We start from the raw sequence: 27,752 nt of genomic DNA, 5'->3' as shown, positions 1-27,752 counted from the left end.
TCAGTTAGTTGAGATTTACGTCCCCGTTTGGATTAGCTTATTTTTGAGCATATGCAAACAGTTTATGCAATATAAATTATGTTTTATGTTATTTTATAAGTTCACACTAGTGAAAATTGTATTTTTATAACCTATTTTATCATAAACTACCTTGACAAACTTATAATAATACGTAAAAATTGCATAAGCTTCTTGCATAAACTCAAAAATAAGCCAATCCAAACGGACCCTTAATCATTATTTATTTGCAAAATATATAACTTACCAACAAGACAAATGATATTTTGTAAATTAAATTTGTTTGTTTTTATATTATATTAATGTTTTGTTTTATATTGTTAAAAAAAAAAAGCCTAAACCTTGCGTCAAGAAAAATAAATAAAGCATAAACCTAATACTAAAACAAGATCCCTAATATCATTCTGCCGTCGCGCACAATAAACAAAAATCAATAAAAAAATTTAACTTTGATTTTTTTTTTCTCTTTAAAATACTACTATTCTAAGCAAAAATCAATAACATCTTCAATTTTTTTTTCTTTAGAAATACTACCCTTCTAAATAAAAATTAACAACATCTTTTAACTTTTATTTTCTTCAAAAATGCAACCGTTCAATATATAATCATGGTATCGGTTATACAAATTCACACAACAAAATACAGTGTAGTGAAGAAAATGCATTATCATGACAAATTAGACGGTTTCTATTCTCAAATTTTTGTCTTAAAACCAAGCCACTTGCCCACTTCAAATTTATCATCATACTTCTATTCTCTCTAATTTTCGGTTCCAAAATTCTTCAGTTTTGTGTTTTACTGTAACCCACTTGCAAAAACAAAAATAAGGACAATTTTCTATGAACCCTAATAACCTAAAACAAAAAAATCCAACACCCAAAAATTGAAAAACCACGAAATTGAGATATGAAAAAAAATATGAACTTTATGAGAAATTGAAAGAAATTGAAAGAAAGACATCATAATTTTTTGTTCTTAAAGAAAGGCATCAGAATGAATTCAAGGGGTGCTATACTTTCAAAAAATAAAAGAAATTGATGTAAAAAAAAAAATACGCATATTAAATCCCTAAAAATAAGTATCCAAAAAAAAAAAAAAACGAGAACAAAGACACACGAGAGAGAGAGAGAGAGAGAGAGAGAGAGAGAGAGAGAGAGAAAGAGACATGTTTAAGGAATTTTGATTTCTTTTGAAATTATGGAAACATGTTTTAAGGTTTCTAAATTACAATAATCCCCAATTTGAAATTTTTGTAAACTAAAAGAGTAATTTAGGAAACTTCTATTTAAAGAAATCTTTAAAATGACTTGTTAAATTATCATTATATGTGGACCAATTAAAATTATACACATCAACGATGTACCGATACACATCCACATAATATGTGTACCGGAGTGCTCACCTTATTAAAAAAGTAAATATTTCAATTTTTAAATGTCGACTCTACCTATTTTCATACAATTATATATATTTATGATCTTTAAAGAAGTTTCCCTTTTTATACTCGCATTTCCCCTTTTAATATTCCACTCAATCTCATACATAAGCAAAAAATTATCATTTTAATCAATCAACAATTAATTCAGTAGGAATTGACACTGAACTTAGTAAAGATATTTACGATTCGATCCCTTTTCAACTGCGAAGGTACATTGTTTCCTTGGTGTACCTATTCATAAAAATGAGATCCTTGAAAATGGGTTGCAGTTGAGTTGCCCATTCCTCCTCATCACTCACTTTCTTTGGTTTTTGTTTCATCCATTCATTTTTTTTGCAGTCCCACCACGGCACCACCTTTGAAAAGCAATGTACCTCAAAGAAGGAACATATTGGGACCCACATTCCCTCCATTGTGTCCCACAATACAAACCAGTCAGTAGTACTCTCAACTTTCTTTCTTCCCATTCATTTAAATCAAAATTTAAAAAATAAATCACCCTTTTTTTTTTATGAGAAAAAGAAAAAAAGAAAAAAATAAATCACCCTAATTAGACTAAAGTGATTAATAAATTAAAATAATCAATAGATTTCTCTTAAAATGAATTTAAATTTTATTCCAGTGAAAAACTTTAATTAACTTGCGGCTGAATTGTCCAAGAAGAAAAAAACATTAATAAAAAAAGTCAAAAAATAAAAACAAGAAATTCAAAAAATTGAAAAGAAAGAAAATAGAAAAAGAGAAAAAGCAAAAGCAACACAATCATCAGTATCTCATATGACGACACTTTAGTACCAAAATCAGTCACAAGACAAGAAAAGCACCACCATTGCACTGTTCTTTCATGCTTTGTTGTTTTTCTTCTCTAAACCATTCTTTGTTTGTTTCACACTTTCAAAGTGTGTTGTTTTGTTTTGTTTTGTCTGTGGAACATTGAAGAAGATACAATTAGAAGGAAGAAACAAAGGGTTACCCATTTTTCATCTTCTTCATTTCAATGGTGGGTCTCTCTCATTTCTTCCTATTATGCTTTATTTTTTTTCCTTTTGGGTCCCTAGATCTCTATTTGTTTCACTTTTTTTTTTTTTTTTTTTTTTTTTCTTGTGGCAATTTTAGTTTTTTTTTCTTTATTATTTTGCCCTATTTGTGTTATTTTTTTTTTGTATGATTTGAACTCCTTTGTATGTATCTTAAGCTGTATCAATATTGTGAAATGGATTTTATACAAGGCGCGTGGTTAATGATGTTTATTATTTCTGATGCACAATGCTTCTTGCTTCTAATTGAGTTTTTTTTATTATTTATTTTTTAATTTTTTTATGTTGATTAATTTATAATGGTGTTTGTGCTTTCAGCAGCCACACTACCGAGAAAAGTATACCTTGTTTGTTTTATTTGATTTTCTTCTTATGTTAGCTTTTAATGAAATTGCTCACCAAACCCATTTGGGTTGGCTTAGTGGTGGTGGCTTGAGACCTTGGAGTGTGCTCCTCTCAAGGTCTCAGGTCCGATTCCCCCGGTGGCAATTTCAGTGGGCTAGTCCTTAGAGATATAAAAAACCTGGCTTTACCCCCGCAAGTGGGCGGTGGGATTGATCCCCTCGGATTAGTCGGTCCTAGGTCTGGATACAGAGTTTTAAAAAAAATGAAATTGCTCATGATTTTGATGAAATTTCATATGTTAGGTTAGGTAGTTAAAGATATAATTTACTCATTTAATTTTGTTTGAGTTACCACTTGTTCATTATTGATATTTGGTTAATATTTATTAAATTTTATTAGCTACTTTTGTTTTTTTGCAGGAATATTAAGTTGTTTGATGATATGTGATATATTGGGATATGGAGAGGGTTGCAGAGCCAAAGGTACTTCCTCGGACCTTGCCTGTTGTGTTTGAGGTATCTGATGCACACACAGCTGTAATAAGAGAAGCTGGCGGTCAGAGACTAACGGGGAAAGATGTTTCATGTGTGCGTGCGGTTTCAGCAAGAGAATTGAATCAGTTTTCAAAAGCACAGGATGGTCCTATGACGCGTCTGGCCTCCATTAGGGAAGTGGCGCAGTTGTCAAATGCAAGAATTGTTTTGGTAACGGAGGATATGGGTTTCGATACACAGTCCTCGCAAGAATGTGGAAAAGCCTCTTTACCAGAACCTGATACTGAGACATTGAAGAGCAGCAGTGATTCTTTTGGGGAAATCGATCCAAGTTCATTTGCTGGTGCTACTCACCCCTCAGAACCTATCGATACTGATCTCATGCGAACGGTTTTTGTACCAGTAGCTCAAAACAAATCTGAGGCTGGATGCTTAACGAAGAACATGTCTTTGAAGGGTCCTTTCCTAGAAGATCTTTCAATTCGTAATCTCACTAAGAAACCAAGCCTAGCTGTTGTTTCTCCTTCAGAAAACACGGTTGAAGAATCAAATGGGGACACAGGAAACTTAGTCGCACCATTTTCAGGCGCTTGTGCATCACAGAATACTGAAAACTCTCTACCTCCCCTAGATTCTGAAGAGAAAGAATGTGTTTGGGATTCTTCTTTGCCTCCAAGTGAAAATGTCAGTCCACTTAGTAGTATTGACAGTAGTAGTGTTGTCAGAACAATGAGCATTGCTAATAGTTGTGCGAGTACATATCGCAGCGATGCGTTCACTAGTGATGGCATGATTAGTATAGACAGGAATTGTGATAGTATTAAAGGAAGTGTAAGAGGGGATTCACTTGAGAGTGCAAAAACTAGTGCTAGTCGAGCAAGTGATAGCAGTGGTCTAAGTGATGACAGCAACTGGAGTAACATCACTGGCAGTGCCAATAAACCACACAAAGGAAATGATCCTAGGTGGAAGGCTATCCTTGCTGTCCGAGCACGGGATGGAATTTTGGGCATGAGTCATTTTAAGTTACTCAGACGACTTGGTTGTGGTGATATCGGAAGTGTGTATCTCTCTGAGCTGAGTGCAACTCGGTGTTATTTTGCAATGAAAGTTATGGACAAGGCATCCCTAGCTGCCAGAAAGAAGCTGATTAGGGCACAGACCGAAAGGGAGATATTGCAGTTGCTTGACCATCCATTTCTGCCTACGTTGTATACTCATTTTGAGACTGACAGGTTTTCATGTTTGGTAATGGAATACTGTCCCGGTGGTGATCTACACACTTTAAGACAACGGCAACCAGGGAAACATTTCTCGGAATATGCTGCACGGTATGTTTGTACCTTAATTGGTTTGAATGCTTTCGGTCTAAATTACTCAAAGTTATGTTTTTGTGGTCAATGATCTTTATACGTGTCCATACATAATTATGTAATTCAATGCGTCATTTATGCAATTACCTTTCCTTTCCATGCATTCCCTAGATAAATGATGTTTTTCATATTCCATAAGGTGTCACTTTTTAAGATTTCTTAGGCTTTAAAAGAAAATAAACCATAGAAAGAAGTGTCGATGTTCAATTGAGTTGCTTTATGATTTATCGCTTAAGAAAAAATTCTTAATCCGTACAACCTCAAGTGGACACTAAATACTACAAGTATAAGCTATTTTCATTAACCATTACGAAGTAGAAGAACATTGTTTTTCAATTACTAATTTCTTCATCGCGTTGCATGTTTGAGTCTTGTATGTTTTGGCAATAGGCAGCTGTTTTGATTTAATATTTGAACCTACCCAACCATAACTTACCAAAAAAATTGATTCCGATTGATGTGTATGCTTTTTCTGGAAGAGTGTTGCAATCGAAAATAATTTGCTTCATTTCATTCAACCATATTTAATGGGGTTAATGCATCCTAATCACAATCAATGAAGTTGAAAAGTTGTGAAAATTCTATATTAGCAGTTAAACCTAGGTCAATAAAAAAAAGAAGTTAGCATAGGTTATCTCAAGTTACTGTTCTTTGATGAAGTATCTTTGTTTGTTGGAATTCGGATTAAAAGCATTAAATGCATCACACAGTAATTAATCTTGCCCGTTCGATCTCAAGTTATAGGTGTATATTGTTTAAAGGTAATTTAGTGAATGTGTAATGTGAGTCGGCCAATCTCAAATCAATGGCTGAGATCAATTAATGCACGCATTTTCTACTGTAGGGAATCCAGATCCTATTTGTCACACATACTTCTCATTCAGCTGGTGTCACTTGTGGGTCCCCTAGTAGGAGACTTATTGTTTGCAGTTCAAGCAATGCAAATAGTCAGGACCACATCATAATACTTGATAATTATATGTCATTCAGACGTATTTGCCGTTAGCTTGAGTCGAACGTTTTAGTAGGTAGAGTTTCCACAAAAATATTTTTAGTAGGTCCATTAAAAGTTCAAGGTATGGTTTCATCTGAAAAGATGTAGATTATAAAATGAGGAAAAGTACAAAAGTGCTTATTTTTTCCTTTTTCATCTTGCTTCCAATCTCCTGAAGTGCAAAAATTCCTATTTTTGGCCCTCCATGCAGTTTGCTTTTTAATAGGAAATTAGTGAACAATGGATCTATAGTTAATCTGTCTTATACATTTATTTATAGATATAAATTCTTATTATATCTGATTTCTTTCCGAGTGATAAAATAGTGCTTCACTTAAATTTAGTACCTAGACTTTTTTAGGCTCCATTTCAGTTCTTCAAAGTATAACATTTTTCTATATTTTAGGACCTAGTAAATTCTCATTGCTTTATGATGTGTCTAGCCTAAGTTTATTCTATCAAATAGATCGAGGCAAAGGCACTGTAAGAGAGTTGTTTCTCTTTGAATTCTATAACAGTAGAAAGATAGAGTAGTGTATTATTTATATTGATCGACAAAGATATCTATATATAATTTTTCATGTTTATGGTGTAGTTGTGGAAAATGTACCTTTTCTTCCCTGCGTAAACTAAAATAGCTGACATTCTTTGTATTTAGCTTTTATGCTGCAGAGGTCCTGTTGGCAATTGAATATCTTCACATGCTTGGAGTTGTTTATCGTGACCTTAAACCGGAAAACGTACTAGTCCGAGAAGATGGTCACATAATGCTCTCGGACTTCGATCTTTCTCTTAGATGTGTTGTTTCACCTACCCTTATCAGAACTCACGACGGAGATCCTTCAAAACGGGCAGGTGGTGGTGCATTCTGTGTCCAGCCTGCTTGTATCGAGCCTACATCTGTATGCATCCAGCCTTCCTGTTTTATGCCTAAGCTTTTCCCTCAAAAAAACAAAAAATCACGGAAGCCTAAAGCTGATCCCGGGCTGACAACTAGCGCACTTCCGGAACTTCTTGCTGAGCCTACAACTGCTCGGTCAATGTCCTTCGTTGGCACTCACGAGTATCTTGCCCCTGAAATTATCAAAGGAGAAGGTCATGGAAGTGCAGTTGATTGGTGGACATTTGGCATATTCTTGCACGAGTTGTTGTATGGTAAAACCCCTTTCAAAGGATCAGGAAACCGAGCTACACTGTTTAATGTAGTAGGGCAGCAGCTAAAGTTTCCCGAATCTCCGGCTACAAGTTATGCCAGCCGTGATCTGATCCGTGGTTTGCTGGTGAAGGAGCCGCAGAACCGTCTTGGAGTGAAGAGGGGTGCAACTGAGCTGAAACAGCATCCTTTCTTTGAAGGCGTGAACTGGGCGCTGATTAGGTGCAGCACGCCGCCGGAAATTCCAAGACCGATGGAAAGTGAACAACCGGCAAAGTTTGAAGCAGTTAATAATACTGTTGGGGTTGGGAGCAATAGTAAGAAAATGGTTGGTAATAATGAGGTGAAGTCTGGTGGTGGTAAATATCTTGACTTTGAGTTCTTTTAGTTTGGATTCCTTAGTCTTATTTGTATTGTACTTGCATTATCAGTTAATTAATTAATTTTACAAAAGATGAAGGTGCATTATCATGTATTTCAGTTTAGTCATAATAGGAGAATTAATTTTCAGTTGGAAATTATAGTTTAGGGTAGGATGAATGATGCCTTTTATTAATACCAGAGTTCATATCCATGATCTAGTTTCTTAATACAGAATCTAGATACTACTTTTCTAGCTCTTTATAACATTTTTAAGGTCTTATTTCTAGAGTCTACGTAACGAGAGTCGAGATCCTCTTCATTTTTTATCTTCTCTATTTCATCTATTATCAAAGTTTTGGGAATATAAACATCATAATATGTGACATTTAGTTGTTCCAATTATTTTCTATACACATTATAACTTTTCAAAACTATAGTAATGAAAAAAAAATGGAGAGAAAAAATGGAGAGGACCTCACATTATAACGTCTTTCTCTTTTGCTCTTTAAACCAAGACATTGAAAAAATATAATTTCTCAAATCATTTTTATATGTTCAAATATGTTAAAATACACTATTTAAAAACACGCCCGTGAACTTAGTTCAGTTGGTAGGGACATCATACTATATGTGCAGGAGCCTGAGTTCGAACCCGGGACACTACTTATTCACCTTTAAGGTGGATTTCCTAGCCTCTAGGCTACTTGAAAGAAAAAAAAAGCTTCTGATAAGTTACCACATTTTATCGGGGACTGAGCAATTTTAACAACGCGAAAGACGTTTACCTTGCTATTGATACTATGCTAACATTGCAATACAATCATTGATTCTTTTTGATGTCATGTCGACTCTTTTTCTCTTTAGAGTAGACTCGTGCTTTGTAAGCATTTCTTGTGCTATTTCTTTAAATTTAATCGATGTTATAATATTTTTAGGAATAAAAACTAATTTAATGACCATTTTTTTGTGTTCTATTTAATGACAAATTTTAGCTACCAAATTGGTGATAGATTTTATCATATTTTTAATAATCAATTCCAACAACTGAATATGTTACAAATGAGGTATTTAAAGATGAATTTGATCTTTGACCAATGTGTATAAAATAACATTTGTTAGAAGATTTGTAATTTTTAGTACTCTAAATATTTTTTTTTCGAATTTTGGTTATCTAAATTTTCAGTTTTTAATTTTAGTCCCTATTGTTTTTCTTAAAAAATTCACGTATCATGTTAAAAATCATTTTTTATAACATATATCATTATTGTTGAGATTGCATTAAAAAAATAAAATAAAATAGTGTTAACCATCTAAGGTTATGTTGAAATAGGACTCACTTGCATGTTATGTTTACTTGCATTCTTTTAGTCCCACATCGGCTGCATCTCTGCGTTGTTCAGTGTTTATATAGAAGCAGCGAACCAAATGGTTTGTCCCCTCGGGGACATCCGATAAAATTGGAACGATACAGAGAAGATTAGCATGGCCCCTGCGCAAGGATGACACGCACAAATCGAGAAATGGTCCAATTTTTTTTGCCGTTTTTGAATTCGATTTCTCTCCGTTCAGATACGTTTCTGCATTTCATTTTGCGTTTTTGTTTTCTGTTTTCCTTTCATGCTTCTGATTAGATTTTTACTGTTCTTGAATCTTTTTGCTGCTATTAGGTTTTTATGACAGTTTTGAAAATGGGGGGAGTGTATTCCCAGCAAATTGTTACAACACTTTTTCTTGTTTATTTTGATGATTAAATTTAGTTTTGAATTGAATTTTCTGATAGGAAAAACATTAAATGATTCCAGGAAAACAATTGCTAATCATATTGTTGGAAGTTGGAACCCTAATTTATAGCCTCTATGATTTGGTTAATTAATATGAATTTAGCCAAGTCTTGAGTGGCTATTATGAATATGAATATGAATTTGATTGATAATCATATTCCAGGAAATTTTACTTTATATTTAGCTATTCATGGTTGTTAGTTAGGAATTTCATTCATGATGTAGCCAATGCTTTGTGTTGGTTAATATTACTGTATATACTTGCTTTAATGTTGATTATTGTTGTAACTCTATTTGGTGGTAATTGTATAAAGTTTGTACTATTAGCTAAAGATCTAATATAATTATAGAAGAGGAGTTTGTTGCTAGCATAATTTATTATAGAATTTTGTTTACTGAAATGGTTAACATGTGTAGTGTATCAATTATTCTGCATAATCCTGTGTGTAAAAACTCGGAATCATGAGTAAGCCTATTGGGATAGAGATGGAGATTCCAAATAGCTAAAGGCTTAAAACTCCAAAGGGCCGGGTCAGTGTAAAATCTGATGCCGTTGTTAGTGGTAAATTGAATCAATTCCAAAGGCATTATAGTTTCCGTGGAACCAGTAATCCAGGACTGCAGAGAGCGAATGAGGCACCAGCTTGGGGATGCCACTGTCACTCGCTGAACTCTAAGGGTATGTTTGGTTCGGGGTTTTTGGAGGCGAGGGGAGGGGAGGTGAGGGAATATTTTAAATGTTTTGTGTTTGGTTCAAATTTTATGAGGGGAGAGGAGGGGAGGGGAGGTGAGCAAAATCCCTCCAATGACCAATTTTTGCTTCCCCCCAAATTGGGGGGATTTGGAGGGGAGGGGAGGTGAGGAGAGATGAATTATTATAATTTTAATTACATTGACATAATTATCCTCATATTTATTTGAAAATACCAAAACTTTCCTTTTAAAATTTATATTAAATCATACTAAGTTATTTGCTTGTTGCCATTTTTTTTACGTTGCCAACATCCTGTGTTTATTTTTTTCCTGTACTATTTTTATTTTTTTGTTTTAATGTACTTTTTTTTTACAAGATACTTGTTTTTATTTTTTACCTATCCTACAACATTTTTGGATGAATACTTTTTTTTTATATATAATAAAATGAACACTTTTCATATTCTACACATTATATTTTAGAAGTGCTCTAATATTTTTGAACATAAAAAATTTTGTTAGAATTTTGCATTTGATTATTTCTGGAGTTTTCGGTTATTGAGTTTTCATATTTAATTGTTTATGTAGTGAATACTGAATAATTTTAAAATGTTGAGATTTTGTAAAGATGACAAGGATAAAAAAGTAAATTAATTTTAGAATCCCTCCCCTCCCCTTGTGAACCAAACACATATTTAGTAAAAATCTCTCACCTCCCCTCCCCTCCCCCTCTTTTGAACCAAGAGGAGTGCTAGCAACACACTCCAATAACAAACACACTCTAACACACTCTTTTTTATTGGTTAAAATTTATGTGGGTCCCATAAAAGTTATATGGGTCCATATTTTTTTATGGGACCCATGTGAATTTCAACCAATAAAAAAGAGTGTGTTGGAGTGTGTTTGTTAAAGAGTGTGTTGCTAGCATTATTCTTTGAACCAAACATAAATATTATCCTCCCCTCCCCTCACTTCCCCTCCCCTCCATTAAAATTCCTCCCCTTCCCTCCCCTCCCCTCCTTCTATTTCGAACCAAACAGACCCTAAAGCACACAATCTTGTGGGAGTACAGTAGCTTATATAGTGGGATAAAGAATATGGACGAGGAATGCCTCGAGCCTTTCTGTTCATGCTTTATGTACTTCGTTATGAATAAAAATTGGAAAAATAATTCCTAAGTCTTAAAAATGTGTAAGTTTTTGTGTTAGTAAATTTTTTAATCTCTTAATTTTCTAACAATTTCTGAGTGGAGCACTAAGCATTGAGTAGGACGCTGAATAATTATGAGAAACAGGCAAAGGACAATCTTGAATCTTGTGTAGCAAAGCAATAGAATTCGTCTTCTTTAAATCTTCCTCTACTACTAAACAGACTTTGGATTTATTTATTGAAATGTAGATTGCCTCCAAGTAAATGAAATATGCATGTATAAGAATTAGTAGTAGAGCTTAGGTGAGCATTACCATTTATTGCTCTGAAGAGAGACAATACAGTCACACAGTTATTTAATTTACACTGACGGATCAGATTAATCCCTAAATTGCACATTTATCTTGAAATCAAAGACTAGTGTGAAATCCAATGATGTAAACTCATTGGCTGCACGGAATCCATATCCGTGATTGTGATCAATAGAGTAATGAGCATTAGTATAATTTACTTTGTATTATATCACATGTAAATACTCAGACAAGTGCACTCTTGTAATTAAATTTTCATTTATACAAAAAATAAGAACTCTTTCTGCCCTAGTACACTTCCTTCTCTGTTATTTAAGTTTCACTGTTTTTCTACTGGTGAAATGGTTGACATGTGCAGGTGCAACTCAACTAATCTGCATAATTCTGTGGAAATTGTGGAAATCTAGGAATCATGCTGGCTTCAATCACCATTCACCAAGTAGCCAACTCCCTTTGGAATCTGACAGTTGAAGTCGTGCTTTGGGAGTGAGATTGTGATTCCAAATAGCAAAAGACCTAAAACTCCAAAGAGTCGATGTAAAATCTGATGCAGTCGTTGTCGTCAATTGCATCAATTCCAAAGGCATAATAGCTGCCATGGAACTTGGTACACTTTCTTGGGGATGCCACTGTCACCCATATCAGAAGGAAGCTGAACTCTAATGCACACAACCTTGTCGTGTTACTATTCTTTGCGAACCGTTCAGATCAGTTATACTAACTGGAAATTTCTTCAGCAGTTCTCCATCTCTAACTGGAAATCGTCATAGCCCCCTATCATATTCAAATTTGTATCTTAATATCCTAGATTAGGTAATGAAACTGTGTTCTTTTACTAACCCTTGTTTATGCATTACATGAATTTTCAATTGTCACATGAAAATCTGGCTTATTTCACATAAAAGTAATGTAAATCTTGATTACAGAGGAAATAGAGAGGTGCTATTTTAGGGGAATATACGAATTGAAATTTTTCTATAATGTGCAGTTTCTCTTATGCTTGATTATGTGAAAGATTTCATTGATGGAAATTCTTCTATTATAGATCTGCCCTATGAAACACTGACGCCTGCACGTCGATATTTGCATTTGTTCATTGGGAATTTAGTTTGTTGTATGTATGGAACGTCATACCCAAAATTATGCAGCACTATGACATTGGCTATAGCTGAGTAATGGTATACAACTTTCAACTTTTTGGATACATCCCCGATATCCAACTTCTTATTGAGACATCATATTCTATAAGTTTAACCATTAAAGGACTTTACAAGTGATGAAGAATGATTCAAAAATGATGGATCAAAAGAACATTGGATATCTGGTTTTTCCTTTCTGTGACTTGATTTCACTTTTGCAGTTTTGCTCTGGTTTATGTGTATATCATTTAGTTAAAGTAATTTAAGGACTGAACATGTTGCAGAGAAAAACATGTAGGCATGATTGTATGTTTTTATCTTTTGTTGCTTTGTTGTGCTAATGCTAATGATCAGTCTTGAATAGGAAATCCCTTGACTCATCATGCTTGCATTTTCCGATCTGATATGGAGAAAGATCTTCAAATATTGCTTCATTCATTGTCTTAAAAATTGGTAAGGGGTCTTGTTCTTTTCACGCTTTATCATTTATCTACTACACCTGTCAAAAACATGAATCAATATGCAGCATATGTCTTTCAATATTCATGGATTGATCCAATTTGCATGCCTTTGAGATTCAACCAGGTCCAGCAGGCGAAACTATTTCAAGAGCAGATATTTGCTTTGCTTTCATGAAATGTTTATGTTATTGAATTAAGAGTTACTTTGGATTAGTGAATTTGGTTGTGTGATTTGCTTAGTGAATCGTTTTTCCCTTTGTTGGTAAGCAACCTCAATTATGTATATCTGCAATTACAATCAGAATCTGCTTCTTGTTGTCATTTTGAAACAAAATAAACATCTTTTGATTGCTAACAATGGTTACGAGTTTCAAAGATATCTAGACTTAAACATTTTTTGGCAAAAGATCTTAAGTAGAAAAGTCGTATGTAAACGTGGACAAAATGCTATATTGAACAATGCTCATAGAAAATATCAAATCTTGAGCTGTGTTATTTATTCCATTTGAAAGCTAATAAAAAGATCTAACACTCTATTGCTTATAGGAAAAGCAAATTCAACCTCTAACATAGTAAAATAGTAGCTAGATATTTAAGGCTTAGTGTTGCAATTGTTTCTCAGGTAACTACTTATGGTGGTGACTATTTGAGTTGCAAATATTCCTTTTGAAATAAAACTTATTTCATTTAAAAATTACTCAACTTTACTAATAATTCAGGGTTGGAATGAACATTCAGCTGATCATTATCCTTTAATGTTTGTTTCTGTAATACAAACAAAAGTAATGTAGTGATTCATTGCAAAAATGTGGCATTTTTCTTTAAGTAGTTAGAGTACAGTAATTTGAATGCAGTCATGTGGACCCCAACAATTGAATGAAAGCAACATTAGAAACATCAAAGAAGGTTTCAATATTTTGGATTTTGTTCATCATGAAATTTCCATGACAAAAGGTCTTCTGTCTATATATGCACCAAAAATTCAAATTCTATATATGTACAGATCTTGTACATATTCACATTAAATAAACAATATTTTCATCTCACATATAATTGTCTAGTTTCCTCACTTTCACAACAAATTTTTCTAGTTTTTTCATGTAACATGGGAGGTTTTTAATTTTCATCTTTTAATTGAGCTTTCAGCAAACCACTTAAATACTCGACAAATATTGTCATCCACCGAGTGACCTTGCTGCAACGATCTACCGGGACATTCAACCCTTCTTGCCTAGATTTGTTCAAAAAAATTCAGTTTTCACTTCAAAGTGTGTTATGGCAAAGCTTGGAGCTACACATAGAACACAAACCATATCAACAACACCTTCATCAATTTCTGAAACTTACCAACCGAAAAACCATCATGAAAAGCTCTACACTGATTTCCAAATTTACTGGCCATTTAGCATTCCGTTGACATCCGAAGCTGCAGCAATTCGCATCATAAGAAATTTAGAAAACCTTGCACTATATTACACACTCTTTATGTGGATCATACTCTTCATAATCCTCATTCCTTATCATAAAACATCATTGATTTTGTTGGTTATAATGACCTATGTGATAACCATTTATCATTTACTACTAAAAGCATGTCCCAACAATTTATTGCTTCATAGAAGAATAGATAAAAGGTTTGTATTGGGTTTGTTAGTGTTTGCGACAATTGTACAATTGATTTTGACTGATGCAGGGATTCGTCTTGCAGTTACTTTAGCTTGTGTTGTGCCATTAGTTTTAATGCATGCTGTTTTATGGGTTAATCACTACGTTTTTGAGGTTGAGGATGATGCTTGTTGCTGTTGTAACAAAGAATTGGCTCCACTAGTTGGCCATTGTGAGTTTGGAGCTGATGGCCTAGAGATTGTTTGATTATCTTCTTTTGTACGTAGACAAGTGACAAACACTGCTAAAACTTCGTACTCCAAACTAACGAGAGATTTCTGATTCAAATCTGAGTAACTACGGAAAATGTTCAGCCTAACAATCTCGATAAAGTCATAATTGAGTTAGACTTTACGAACGAGAATGAATAATTTTTGTTAGAGATAGTTTGACATTTATTAGAATTAGTTGAATATTATCTTTTATATTATAAGCTTGTATACACAACCAAACTCTAAACCCTAATTTGTTTTTCCTGTTTTCCCTCAATTTTATCTTGCAATTTTTATTAAAAAATAATACAATTTTGTCTTGACTAAGATTTGAACCCACAACCCTTTAATGCAAAGCAATATTTCCAACCACTATGGCAAGTATACCAATTGTGAATAAAATTATGTGCAATAATTGATAAGCACCATCAATTTTAAAAGTATATCATATCAAAATTATTGTTGACTATATTATTCATGTCGAAATATTTTTATGTCTTTCCTGATCAATGTTTTTTTTCTACCGGATAATAAATTTAGAGAATAATTATCATGTGAGATTTAGAAAGTTATTATCACGTGTGATTTGGAAAATTATATATATATATTCTCATACTATAACACTTTCAACAATATTGAAATCTATTAAAAAAAAATCTTTCACATTTCAATGTCTCATGTTAACAACTTCACCACAATTCGACTTAATTTACTCAGAGGTGTGTATAAACTTTCATTTTGTTTTGTGATTTATTATCTTTATTCCTGAAATCGATATTGTTTTAAAACTTTATGCTAACTTTATATATATATATATATATATATATATATATATATATATATATATATATATATATATATATATAAACAGATAATTTGAATCTCAATCCTTTATCTGATCGGGAGAAGTTGGTTAATGAATTGCAAATTAGATATTGGACCTACTGCGTTGAGTTTTGCGTAACCAAAGTTAGTATAGTTCCAAATTTTTTAATAGATTGTTTTTTACACCAAAATTCTCAATTATTTGTATTTAATTTTATTTTATATGTTATTTCTATTAAAATTATGATACCGAGTATTGATATTAGGATTTTCACACACGACACAATTTTGCATTTAGTGAATGATTTTTATTATATTTAGATTTAGATTGATACTTAACAAGGAATAAATAATATGCAGTATTCATCATTTCATAGAACATTGTTAAATAGAAAAAACTCAAATTTCTTTTTTCCTAACATTTCTATTGTTCATTGATTTTATAGGGTGCAGTGATGCTTCCGAAGATGTTTTATGCTGATTTTTTAGACGAAATTTATCATTTCGCAACTTTGGTAGATCCGTTTGCGAATCAATTTGAAGTATTAGTCGAAAAAATTAACAATAATATTTATTTAACGCATGGCTGGTATGCTTTAAAAGATTTTTAAAAGAAAAAAAAATCATTGGACTTAAAAGTTATTTTTTTTTAACTAAACATGCTAAAAAAATTTACTTTTTTTTATGTCTTTATGAACTTAAAAGTTTGTTCATGTTGAGGAGTATGGTTGGTCGTATTACTGCAAATATATATCAATGTGATATTTATGCAAATAGTAGTTAACTCCAGGTATATATCAACGTGACTATATTATTAATTACGAAAAAAATCACTGATTCACGTTTGTTTCTTTTGCTAACAATGTATCATAACCTTTCCGGATCAAAGAAGATTGTTTTCTGAATGGGTTTTGGGTGTTGGCGATGGAGAAATTGAAGATGACAACGACGATGCTTTAGACCTTGACATTCAATCAGATTTATTGATTCGAAATTCAGGTGATCCTCTTGCTTCTATCGTTGAAAGCACTTATCCCCAACTTTTACAAAACATGAACGATATAACGTATTTCAAAAATAGAGCTATATTAGCTCCTAAAAATTCAATAGTCGACGCAATAAATGATTATATGTTGGATTTAATTCCTGGTGAAGAAAAAACATATTTAAGATATGATACTCAGCTCACACAAAATGTAGACGGTCAAACAGTGGATGATGTTCATACTCCCGAATTTTTGAACACGATTTCTACGTCGGGACTTCCAAATCACAAGTTGAGACTTAAAGTTGGAGTTCCAGTTATGCTATTAAGGAATTTGAATCAAAATTTAGGACTATGCAATGGAACAAGACTTATTATTACGAGATTGAGAAAACGTGCTTTTGAAGGAAAAATTATTTCAGGAAGTAATTTCAACGGACGTGGGAATTCCTTTTAAATTTCAACGGAGACAATTTCCTATAATGATTTCTTTTGAGGACTATTAATAAGAGTCAGAGACAATCTTTAAAGCATGTTGGGATATATCTTCTGTCGCCAGTGTTTTCACATGGTCAGTTGTATCTTGCAATTTCAAGAGTTACTTCTAGAAAATGATTAAAAATATTGATCATCGATGACGACGGTGAAGATACGACTAAGACTTCGAATGTGGTTTATAAGGAAGTCTTCCGTAATATAACATAATTTTCTTTGTATGAATATTTATCCAAAATTATTGTTGAACTATCGTTTAATGTTACTCAACTTTTTTCATATACCTTACATTATTGAAATTATCATATTTTATTTAATTATTTTATATCTTACAACTAATCAGACCCGTGCACCGCACGGGTCGATGTTCTAGTTTAAGGTAGTGTTAATTAGTTGCTAATAGGTTATCGTTAGATCATTATATAAAATGTTCATACATATTCATTGTCATCATATTTTTCGTTCTATCAATTCTATAATCAATATTTGTCTCAATTTTTATAAGGTTGGTATTTATTTATAAGTTAATTAATAGAAGAGTAGCATTCATAGACCGAGGGTTGAAATTTGGGTAGGTATTTGTGTTTTCTTTACGTCATGATACAACAAACCACTTGGTTTTAATAAAAAAGGAAAGACTTAAATGCACTTTTGATCCTCCTATTTTCAAAAAAATGAAGTTTTGGTCCCCCTATTTTAAAAACCAACTTTATAATCCCCCAATTTTATTTTTTTTTGAGTTTTGATCCCCCATTCCATTTTAAGGCTAATTTTGTTAATGTGGCATTGCCACTAATGCATATCATCATTCAACTTTATATAAAACCAATCTAGAATTCAACTTCAAACTTAAAACAATTTCTGGGTTTTCATTCAAACCCATCCAAAGTCATAAATAGTTTAAAGAGTATGAGTAATTTCTATTGAAACACAAAATCATCTCTAATTTCTTTTCGTTTTTAAAAATCCAGAAATTGTTGAGTTTGAACGGAAACCATAGGATTGATGAAATCCGTAAGGAAGGATTTTCTCTGACGGTGAATAAAATTCTAGTAATTGAAGGTTTGATAATTAAGGTTTCAAATTTCATATTTTATAAGATTTAACAATTATTATTTCAGTTGAATATATAATTCTAATAATTAAAATATTTTATAAATAAAGTTTTATTGAATTTAAAAATATATAATAATGACATGAATATTAAATTTGTCCACATGAATGTTGCCACAACATTAGTTACAAGGCCACATCAACAAAATTAACCCCAAAATAGGATGGGGGATCAAAACTAAAAAAAAATGAAAATAGGGGGACTAAAAAACTGATTTTTAAAATTGGGGGACCAAAACTTCATTTTTTTGAAAATAGGGGGACCAAAAGTGCATTTAAGCCAAAAGGAAATTATTACACTTTTTTTTTTTTTTAAGTTATCAGGGTTCGAACAACTGAGCTATGCTCACAGAGACTTATCATAAAAATATTTATGCTAAAAAGGACCAAATTATTTATCAAAAATAAAATGGTTCAAATTATATTTAAGAAAAAAGTAGAAAGAAAGAGGAATAGTGTAGATTAAATTTACCCTATAAAAAAAAATAAATTATTTTCTCCTTTTTTGTTTTTTGAAAAAAGAATTGAAGCCCAATTAAGAGGATAGAAAAAAGCCATTAAATATGGTTCAATGGTAAGAAATTTAGATATTATGCATGGTTGAACTTCATACAAGTAGGCATGACAAAAGGGTGGGGACGAGTTTTGCCCTCTCCAAACCCAAATCCATAAAGTTCGGGTTTCTGCAAACTCATCCCAAATTCTAGCGGGGATAAAAATGATAACCCCAAACCCATACCCAACGGGTATCCCCATCGGGTTTCGGGTATCCCCATCGGGTTTCGGGTATCCCATTACGCCTCTTTCCACATAATTTAGATTGTATTTTAGTATTTTTTTTATTAAAAAAAAAGTTAAATGTCTAAAATTATTTTCTCTCAACAATATTTTTTTAAATAAAGAAAAGAATTTGAGAAAATGGTTTGTTTAATACTCAAATTAAAAATAAAAAATAAATATATGAATGTAATTTAAGAGATTATTTAAACGTTTCTAATTTAAAAGAGATGAAATCTAATTTTTAGTATAAGCGGAGCGGGTTCGGGGGCCGGATTCGGGGTGAGTATCAATGTACCAATTACCCGCCCCAAACCCATATTTTGAAATAGGGGAAAACCCGAACCCAGCCAACTCGGGTTTTCCCCGTCAAAGCGGGTATGGTTTGGGCGAGTACCCGCGAGTATGAGTTTTATTGCCAAAAAATGGTTTGTATTATCAAACTAAAAATAAAAACATCATCAAGTTTCACTATTTTTTTGTAGAATCAGTTTATGTTTTTGACAGATTAACTTTTCTATGGAATTTAACAATTCGCCGTGAAATTATTGCAAAAAAGAAACACAAACGCCGACTGTGGGGATCGAACCCACGACCACGTGGTTAAAAGCCACGCGCTCTACCACTGAGCTAAGTCGGCTTGTTGTATATGTTTTGCCGATGCTTTATTAATAATATATACGCAACTGTCAAAAAACAGAACAAGCCAACTTTGTTTCAAGTTTTTTTTCTTCTTGTTATTTTATATATATATATATATATATATATATATGGGGGCTGCTAACTTAGACCCAGTTGAGTCTAAGTTAGCAAGGTGCACCTTTTCAGTTGGACAAAAATACCCATTCTTTTTAATTAATTAACCAAATTACCATCAATGGACGCGGATCCAGTGTCGCGCGCGTACCGCAGGACCATGGTTCCAAACCGTTGATTTCCATCAGACAGCCAAGATCTGATCTCATCAAGATTGTCTGATCTATCAGACAGCCCAGATCATCCGAATCCATCAGATTCCAGCGCGTGCACCACACAGGATTACACCCTGGAGAGAGAAGAATCTACTTTTTAAAAGCAGGACACGTGTCGCTGTCTGATCGGCTGGGCGTGATTTTTTTCCATTTAATACTTTGAACTCAATTATTTCGTTGTAAATTAATTTTTTTTTTTTATACCAAAATTCATAATTTTTTTTCTCTACAAATAGAGACTTGGTTCGTTTGATTTGGACACAGAAAAAAAAACCCAATTTTTCACTACCTTAATCTCATTTTTCACAACCTTACATCAACTCACTGAAACCATTCTACCAGCAAAATGGTTTCAGATTACAACTCTCTGAAACCATTGTACCAGATAAATGGTTTCAGAAGCAAACACAATTAATAAATTACTCACTGAAACCATTCTACCAGTAAAATGGTTTCAGAATACAACTATGTGCAACCATTCTACAAGCTAAATGGTTTCAGAAGCAAATAACTAATAATCAACTTACTGAAACCATTCTACCAGCAAAATGGTTTCATATTACAACTCTCTGAAACCATTGTACCAGATAAATGGTTTCAGAAGCAAACACAATTAATAAATTACTCATTGAAACCATTCTACCAGTAAAATGGTTTCAGAATACAACTATGTGCAACCATTCTACCAGGAAAATGGTTTCAGAAGCAAACACTAGTTTTTAATTACCGTTTTATCTCATTTAATTAACTAAAAATAGTTTCAGGTCTCCAAAAATTTCATAAAATATACCAAAAGTTCCAGAATATTATCTACTATTTTCCTGGTATAATGGTTTCAGTGAGTTGGTTGAGTGGTGCGTGTTAAATTACAACACACAAGTAACGTATTTAGTAGACAAAAAATGAGATTAAGGTAGTGAAAAATTGCATTTTTTTTTCGGTGTCCAAATCAAACGAACCAAGTCTCTATTTGTAGAAAAAAAAATTATGAATTTTGGTATAAAAAAAAATAATAAAAAATTAATTTACAACGAAATAATTGAGTTCAAAGTATTAAATGAACAAAAATCACGTCCAGCCAACCATTGTGTGACACGTGTCCTACTTTTAAAAAGCAAATTTTTCTCTCTCCAGGGTGTAATCCAGTGTGGCGCACGCGCTGGAATCTGATGGATCAGGATGATCTGGACTGTCGGATTGATCAGACAGTCTTGATGAGATCAGATCTTGGCTGTCTGATGGAAATCAACGGTCTGTAACCATGGTCCTTCGGTACGCGCGCGACACTGGATCCCAGTCCATTGATGGGTATTTTGGTTAATTAATTAAAAAGAATGGGTATTTTGGTCCAGTTGAAAATGTGCACCTTGCTAACTTAGACCTAACTAGGGTCTAAGTTAGAAACCCCTATATATATATATATATATATATATATATATTTTAACAAGGTTTTTATTTTATACATAATCACTTTGTTTCAAGTTTTTACGGAGGATTATGTTACCAAAACATTGGGGATAATCAATTGTGTTTTAATATAATCATGAAACTAAATTGAGTAATTAGTTAACATACATGAAATTGCCGAGATAAGTCGTTATTAGATGAACCAAAAAGGATTGATCGCTGTTCTTTTATTACCCTAAGTTATTTCTAGTTTATGATTAAACTTCAAACCAAAGAAAACCCCCCTTTTATTTACGTCTTAAATACGATACAATTGCTTTGTCAAGATTGAAACAATCCATGCGAATACGAACTTTATAAATTTTATTATTTAACGATAAATTAGTACACTTGCTAATTTGTTATCAGGGCCCACACTCTGCCACATCATCGTTCCGTTAATAAATTAACGGTGAGGACCAAAGTTGATAACGGAAATAAATGTAGGATTTATTTTCACCGTAAAAAAAATATAGGGACTATTCTTAACAATAGTGTAAAATGTAGGGATTAAAAATATATTTAACCCTTTTTACAAATATCTTATATTTTAAGTTTATTCCGATAAGCTAAACTTAAACTTAATCATTTTTCTTCTTTTTTTAGTGAAGTTTTATATTAAAAAAAGTTAATTTGTCTACAACGAAAATCAAACCGCATCCTTTGCTTATAATAAAATTTTTCAACCACTAGAGCATGTGCTTCAATTATGATTAAAGTTAAAAATCATAATATGTTAACCTAATATTAAATGCATTTATAATCTTCTCTTATCTATTATATTCTAAGCTTATTCCGATAAGCTAATCCTAAACCTCATATTTTTAATTATTGCAGTTTTATATCTCTTATATTCTAAGTTTATTCTGATAAGCTAACCCTAAACCTAATCATTTTCCATCTATTTTTATTGCAGTTTTATATTAAAAAAAATTAATTTGTCAACAGTGGGAATCAAACCCGCATCCTTTGCTTACAATAAAGTTTTTCAACCACTAGATGTGCTTCAATTGTGATTAAAGTTAAAAATCATAATAGGCAAAATTACACTGCAGGTCTTTTATCTTATTTTTTTTGTAACACTTTGGTCATTTATCTTTTTCTGTAACACTTTGGTCCTTTATTTATTTTTTTGTAATACTATTATCCTTTATTATTTTTTATTTGTAACATTTATGTCCTTTATTTTTATAAATAAATAAATAATATAAGGACCAAAGTATTACAAAAAAAAGGACTAAAGTGTTACAAATAAAAAAGATAAAGGATTAAAGTGTTACAAATAAAAGATAAATGACCAAAATGATAAAAAAAAAAAGATAAAGGACCAAAGTGTTACAAAAAAAATAAGATAAATGACTTCGGTCCTAAGACCGGATACCAAATTTTCAAAAAAAAAAAAAAGATAAATGACATGTAGTGTAATTTTGCCATCTTAATATGTTAACCTAATATTAAATGCATCTCTTATATATTCTAAGCTTATTCCGATACGCTAACCCTAAACCTAAACCTAAACCTAATCTTTTTCCCGCTCATTTTGCCTCTCTTTTTATTACAATTTTAAATTCTAAAAAAAAAAATTGTCTACAGTGGGAATCAAACTCACATCCTTTGTTTACAATAAAGTTTTTTAAAAATATCTTTTAATATTACAATTATTTTTTGGTTACATATTAGGCTAATTAGACCCGTGCATCGCACGGGTCGAAATTCTAGTACACAATAAAGTTGTAATACCTATTTAGAATTCCCGATTTCTCACAAGAAAAAAAGTTAATATTATATCTCATTACTAAATAATACTTGTATTAAGAGTAATGAAAAAATCAAACTCTCAGTCTTCACAATTACACGCAAGAATATCTTAGTTATAAAACTATAAAAATAGCAAACTCACAATTTATATAATATAAGCAAGAAAATGAAATACCAAATTACTTAACATTTAAAGCATAACTTCTCAACAAGTTTCTTGAGAAAACCGGATGGTTGTGGTTGAGTAGGTTGGATAGGCCGATCATTTGTTTGATTATTGGTTTCAGGCCGAATAAATGGCGGTGAATTATCTCCCGAATCCGAGTGATGATGATTGTTTGAACGAACTGGACAGTGAGAATCAAATGTTCGACCTGAGAAGCTTCTATCTTGAAACATGTTGTGTACATTTTGTTGATGTTGAGGAACATGATGATTTCCATAAGGAAGAGCATTTTGTGAGTTGTTATGCCAATTAGGGTAAGGAGGATTAAATTGATAAATATTATTTTGATAAGGATAAGGATATGTTGCATGATGATAAAATGGATTTAAATAATTAGGGTTGTAATAACCACTTGGTTGCTCTTGGACTTGAACTTGTTGGACTTGTTGAACTTGGTTTTGATCCTCTCTTGAACAATTACTTAACCATTCAAGTTTAGCATGATGTCCAGCCTTTGATAGTTGTGTTATAATTTGTTGTGGGTCTGCTTTACCTTTTACGTAAGTGAATCCAGCAGCTGCATTAATCTCATATCTAATATCTAAGAAACAAAAGAAAAATACATCATAAGAAGTTTTTTTATTAGAAATTTTTAGTCCAACTAATGTCACAAAAGGTAGAATAAAGATTGAAGTCTACGTATTTCTGATCGTGTGATTAAAATAAAACGTTCAAATGCATCATGATAGAACCAAAAAATGATGTTAACGGTAAATTAATTAATTAATTCATAATATGGATGATCATTATATTAGGATGCATATTAACATACCTTCAAAGCTTCCCAAAACTTTAGTCATTGAATTTTGCCATCCTTCTGAAGTGTCCATGCTAAGTACACATTCCTTAGGAAATGGAGAAAACATAATTAAAATTAAAATTGAATATTATTTGTAAATTCATAAAACAAGAGTAATAGGGAAAGTGTTAACATTGGACCATTTAAATAAGTGGTCCACTGTGGACTATTGTAAGAAAATTATAAAAAATTTAATAACTGGCAATGATATTTTTGAAAAATAAACTTTCATAATTTTTATATTTTTTATGATTTAAATGGTGACCTAATCGATGATTTACAATATCAAATGCATATTTGTTTTTTTTTTTATTGTTAATTCAATTATAAAAATCATGGAGATCATTAACGCCTAACTCCAAATGACGACATTTAGAATATGTTTGGTTCAAGTTCAACCGAGAAAAAAGGCACGAGGAATTTTTTTGATAGGGAGGGAAGATGAGGGAATGAGAGGTAAGAAATTTTAATTTGCATATATGTTTGGTTCAAAAAAGATGATGGAGAAGAGGGGAGAAATTTTTATTATATATATGTTTAGTTCACGGTTTATATCTAATTTCGTCGCACATAATACAAAATAATAAACTCTTTAAATAATCAAACACAATTTTTTTAATTTTTCTTCTGGTAGAGCAAACACAATTTCTAAAAATATTGTCTTAAAATTAAAATAATATAATACTTCCAAAAAAGAAAAAGGTAAAGAATACCATGTCATCGAGGGGAGCATTGGGTTGTAGGCACGGACACCACATTTTTGACTGCTGGAGTGCTGGGTTATGTGGTTGTCTGGGATATCTGAAAAATGAAAATTCATAGTAATAAACAAAAGTTGATAAATAAATTTTAACTTTATAAAACCAACTTACAAGGTGTAAAAATTCATAGTAATAAACAAAAGTTGTCAAATAAATTTTAACTTTATAAAATTGACTTATAAGGTGTAAATAAATTCTAACTATAAATCTATATTTAAGTCATCTGCATATTCTATGTCACTCCATACGCGATATCATTGAGCTAGGTTGATGCTTGTATATATAAATGATGGGTCATCCAATAGTTGAAATATGCATAGTAGGTGCTTTGGTACAAGGTAACATATTAGAACTTAGGATTAATTCTAAATCAACCATATAAAACTGGCTTGTAATATGAGAATCATCTTTACTCATACAAATATATTCAAACATGAATTAATACAATTTACTCAAGGAATCGATTTATTCCATAGAAAAAACTGTAAAAGAAACAAAATCTCAAAATCAACCACATCAAAGTAAAAAAAAAAAATTAACATGGCATTAACAATGAATATTTCATAGCAAAGGAATAGGAGAAGGGATCACATCACATGAATTATAAAAAAAGAAAGAGTTAGTGAAGAACTCACTATAGATTAAAGAGGAAAATGAATGGAAAGCCCAAATCAGTCCTAACAAATGAGTGAGTGTCCTCTTAAACAACAAAGCCAATATATCATAAGCGTTGGTTTTCAAGAAGACTTCAAACTTCAAAGGTGAGAAACTAGGTTTACAAATGTGTGACCATTCACAAAATAAGCTTGATGGATTTTGGAAAAATATATATTAACGCATGATCTAATAATGAAGGCAATAATATAATTATTTTTTTAGTTACCAAATCTAGATATAAATAGAATTTATACCTATATAATTTGGGTTATGATCAAATGACACCAAGATGTCAAAATTTATTTGACATCAAATCTCATCCATCCACTTTATTTAATCCAAGGGTTTAAGATTATCACCACAATAATTAATGTACATCAATATCCTCTAATTTAAAAAAAAAATCTTTATCATGTACAAAAAAAAAATCTTTATCATAATAAATTCATAATCAAACATTTCCTATTTAGTTTCCTTTTTTATTTATTCAAGGGTTTTCCCATTTTTATTTTTTGGTACAAATTCCCATTGTTTTTTTTGTTGACGGAAAATACAGATTCCCATTGTTACTTTTGTGAACAAAATAAAATATTGTTAAGCCACTAAGTTTGGTCTAATGGTGAAGGATTCAGGTAGTATATATGTTATAGGTTCTGGATTCAATGCTCAGCTCATTGCAAACCAAAAAAAAAAAATTTGAATCCTCAGCTCATTGCAAACAAACAAAAAAAAGAATAAAATATTTTTTTTTTAAGGAAAAAAAGAATAAAATATTGTTTTATAAAAGTTATACATTTTGTCATGTGTGTACACAACGGCCATAAAAATAAATTTTGCCATGATTTTTAATTTTTTTATAGCATGTTTTTTAATTATATTAACAAAAATATGAATTTGTCATGCTAATTACAGTAGCAAATAAAAAATTAGAAAAATAAATAGAGAATATTTTATTATGAATTTATGATGATAAAGTTTTATTTTTAATTAGGTGATATTGGTGTACATTAATTATTGCGGTGATGGTTTTAAATTTAATCCTTTGGATCTAGGCATTGCAATGGGGCGGGGCGAGGACGAGTTTTGCCCTCCCCAAACCCAAACCCATAAAGTTCGGGTTTCTCCAAATCCATCCCAAATTCAAACGGGGATAAAAATGATAACCCCAAACTCATACCCAACAGGGATCGGGTATCCCCATCGGGTTTCGGGTATCCCCATTACGTCTCTTTCTACATGAATTTAGATTATATTTTAGTATTTTTTTATTAAAAAAAAAGTTAAATGTCCAAAATTATTTTCTCTCAACAATATTTTTTTAAATAAAGAAAAAAAAAATAGAGAAAATGGTTTGTGTAATACTCAAATTAAAATAAAAAATAAATATATGAACGTAATTTAAGAGATTGTTTAAGCGTTTCTAATTTAAAAGAGGTGAAATCTAATTTTTAGTATAAGCGGGGCGGGTTCGGGGTGGGTATCAATGTACCCATTACCCGCCCCAAACCCATCTTTTGAAATCGGGGAAAACCCAAACCCGAACCCAAACCCAATCAACTCGGGTTTTCTCCGTCAAAGCGGGTATGGTTTGGGTGGGTACCCGCGGGTATGAATTTTATTGCCATGGATCATTTGATCCTAACTCATATAATTTATTTATTTGTTTTGACTATTTTGATGATTGATGATATCGATCACCACCGGTAACTCACCTCATCATATGGCTCGCAATACCACAATTTCATTCAATTCCTTCATGAATTTTTTTATTTACTTTTAATTTCTAATTATTTAATTAATATTTTCTGATATTCATTCATTATTATTGTTTTTTAAAAAACTAGATATTGACTGCACGCAACTGCAAAGACTAATCACTTGAGCTTTATGGATTCCAAATAAACGGAAAATTATCTTAAGAGTTTTAACACTACTGTGTGTCCAAATAATTAAGGGATCGAACCCAAAACCTTGGTAAAACTAGAAAAGACCAACGTCATCTCAAGTGCTCTTGCATACAAAAACAAATTAAAACTATAGAATAATTTCATTAAATAAATTATTATTTGTTTCTAATTTCTTAAAAAATCTATTCTATTTTTTTTCTTTTATATATATATATATATATATAAACAATAAATATACCCTTCACTATATATCTTCCTCAACAAAAATGGATTTTGGTAAAAAAAATATTAACGCATAATTTTTTTTTGTTATCATGATATTGGTACGAAGTTTCCACCACCATTAGCGATGACTAATCAATATTTAATATTATTTTTTGTAAAGTATTTTAATTTCATATTATAC

The 27,752-nt window shown here is 31.6% G+C and overlaps 2 protein-coding genes, 1 long non-coding RNA gene and 2 other non-coding genes across 9 annotated transcripts; 4 read left to right on the top strand and 1 right to left on the bottom strand.

Annotated features, from left to right (window-relative positions):
• Positions 1 to 2,178: 2,178 nt before the first annotated feature.
• LOC123888932 (serine/threonine-protein kinase D6PK-like) lies at positions 2,179 to 7,327 on the top strand. Of its 2 annotated transcripts, none has more exons than XM_045938100.1 (3): positions 2,179 to 2,456; positions 3,258 to 4,663; positions 6,358 to 7,327. In XM_045938100.1, the coding sequence occupies exons 2-3, from the start codon at positions 3,297 to 3,299 to the stop codon at positions 7,238 to 7,240; spliced, it is 2,250 nt and encodes a 749-aa protein (XP_045794056.1). In that variant the 5' UTR covers positions 2,179 to 2,456; positions 3,258 to 3,296; the 3' UTR covers positions 7,241 to 7,327. The 2 variants fall into 2 exon arrangements, with proteins under 2 accessions (XP_045794056.1, XP_045794057.1); XM_045938101.1 differs by lacking the exon at positions 2,179 to 2,456 and adding an exon at positions 2,714 to 3,145.
• A 1,237-nt stretch (positions 7,328 to 8,564) lies between these two features.
• LOC123891200 lies at positions 8,565 to 13,342 on the top strand. Of its 4 annotated transcripts, none has more exons than XR_006803003.1 (3): positions 8,565 to 9,675; positions 10,739 to 12,741; positions 12,874 to 13,342. It is a non-coding gene; the product is annotated as an uncharacterized LOC123891200 (long non-coding RNA). The 4 variants fall into 4 exon arrangements; XR_006803005.1 differs by having other exon boundaries at positions 8,566 to 9,675; positions 10,739 to 12,327; positions 12,653 to 13,342; XR_006803006.1 differs by having other exon boundaries at positions 8,567 to 9,675; positions 10,739 to 11,962; positions 12,653 to 13,342.
• Positions 8,648 to 8,750, top strand: LOC123893417. The gene has a single exon (XR_006803512.1). It is a non-coding gene; the product is annotated as a U6 spliceosomal RNA (small nuclear RNA).
• Positions 13,343 to 13,696: 354 nt separating the features above from the next.
• On the top strand, positions 13,697 to 14,827 carry LOC123891199. Its single transcript, XM_045941041.1, has one exon. It carries the CDS (start codon positions 14,025 to 14,027, stop codon positions 14,619 to 14,621), a length of 597 nt encoding a protein of 198 aa, XP_045796997.1. The 5' UTR covers positions 13,697 to 14,024; the 3' UTR covers positions 14,622 to 14,827.
• Positions 14,828 to 19,389: 4,562 nt separating this feature from the next.
• On the bottom strand, positions 19,390 to 19,461 carry TRNAK-UUU. The gene has a single exon. It is a non-coding gene; the product is annotated as a tRNA-Lys (tRNA).
• Positions 19,462 to 27,752: the final 8,291 nt, after the last annotated feature.

Source organism: Trifolium pratense, linkage group LG6 (genome assembly GCF_020283565.1).
Source record: "Trifolium pratense cultivar HEN17-A07 linkage group LG6, ARS_RC_1.1, whole genome shotgun sequence".
In the NCBI taxonomy this organism is placed as follows: Eukaryota; Viridiplantae; Streptophyta; class Magnoliopsida; order Fabales; family Fabaceae; genus Trifolium; species Trifolium pratense.
The sequence above is the reverse complement of the archived record's forward strand: the minus strand, read 5'-3'. Positions and strand labels throughout refer to the sequence as shown.

Bases quoted from the DNA above. Each gene is read 5' to 3' on its own strand.
- LOC123888932 (XM_045938100.1), top strand. From the start codon at position 3,297: ATGGAGAGGGTTGCAGAGCCAAAGGTACTTCCTCGGACCTTGCCTGTT. The intron at 4,664-6,357 runs GTATGTTTGTAC...CTTTGTATTTAG, and splicing joins TTCTCGGAATATGCTGCACG to CTTTTATGCTGCAGAGGTCC.
- LOC123891199 (XM_045941041.1), top strand. From the start codon at position 14,025: ATGGCAAAGCTTGGAGCTACACATAGAACACAAACCATATCAACAACA.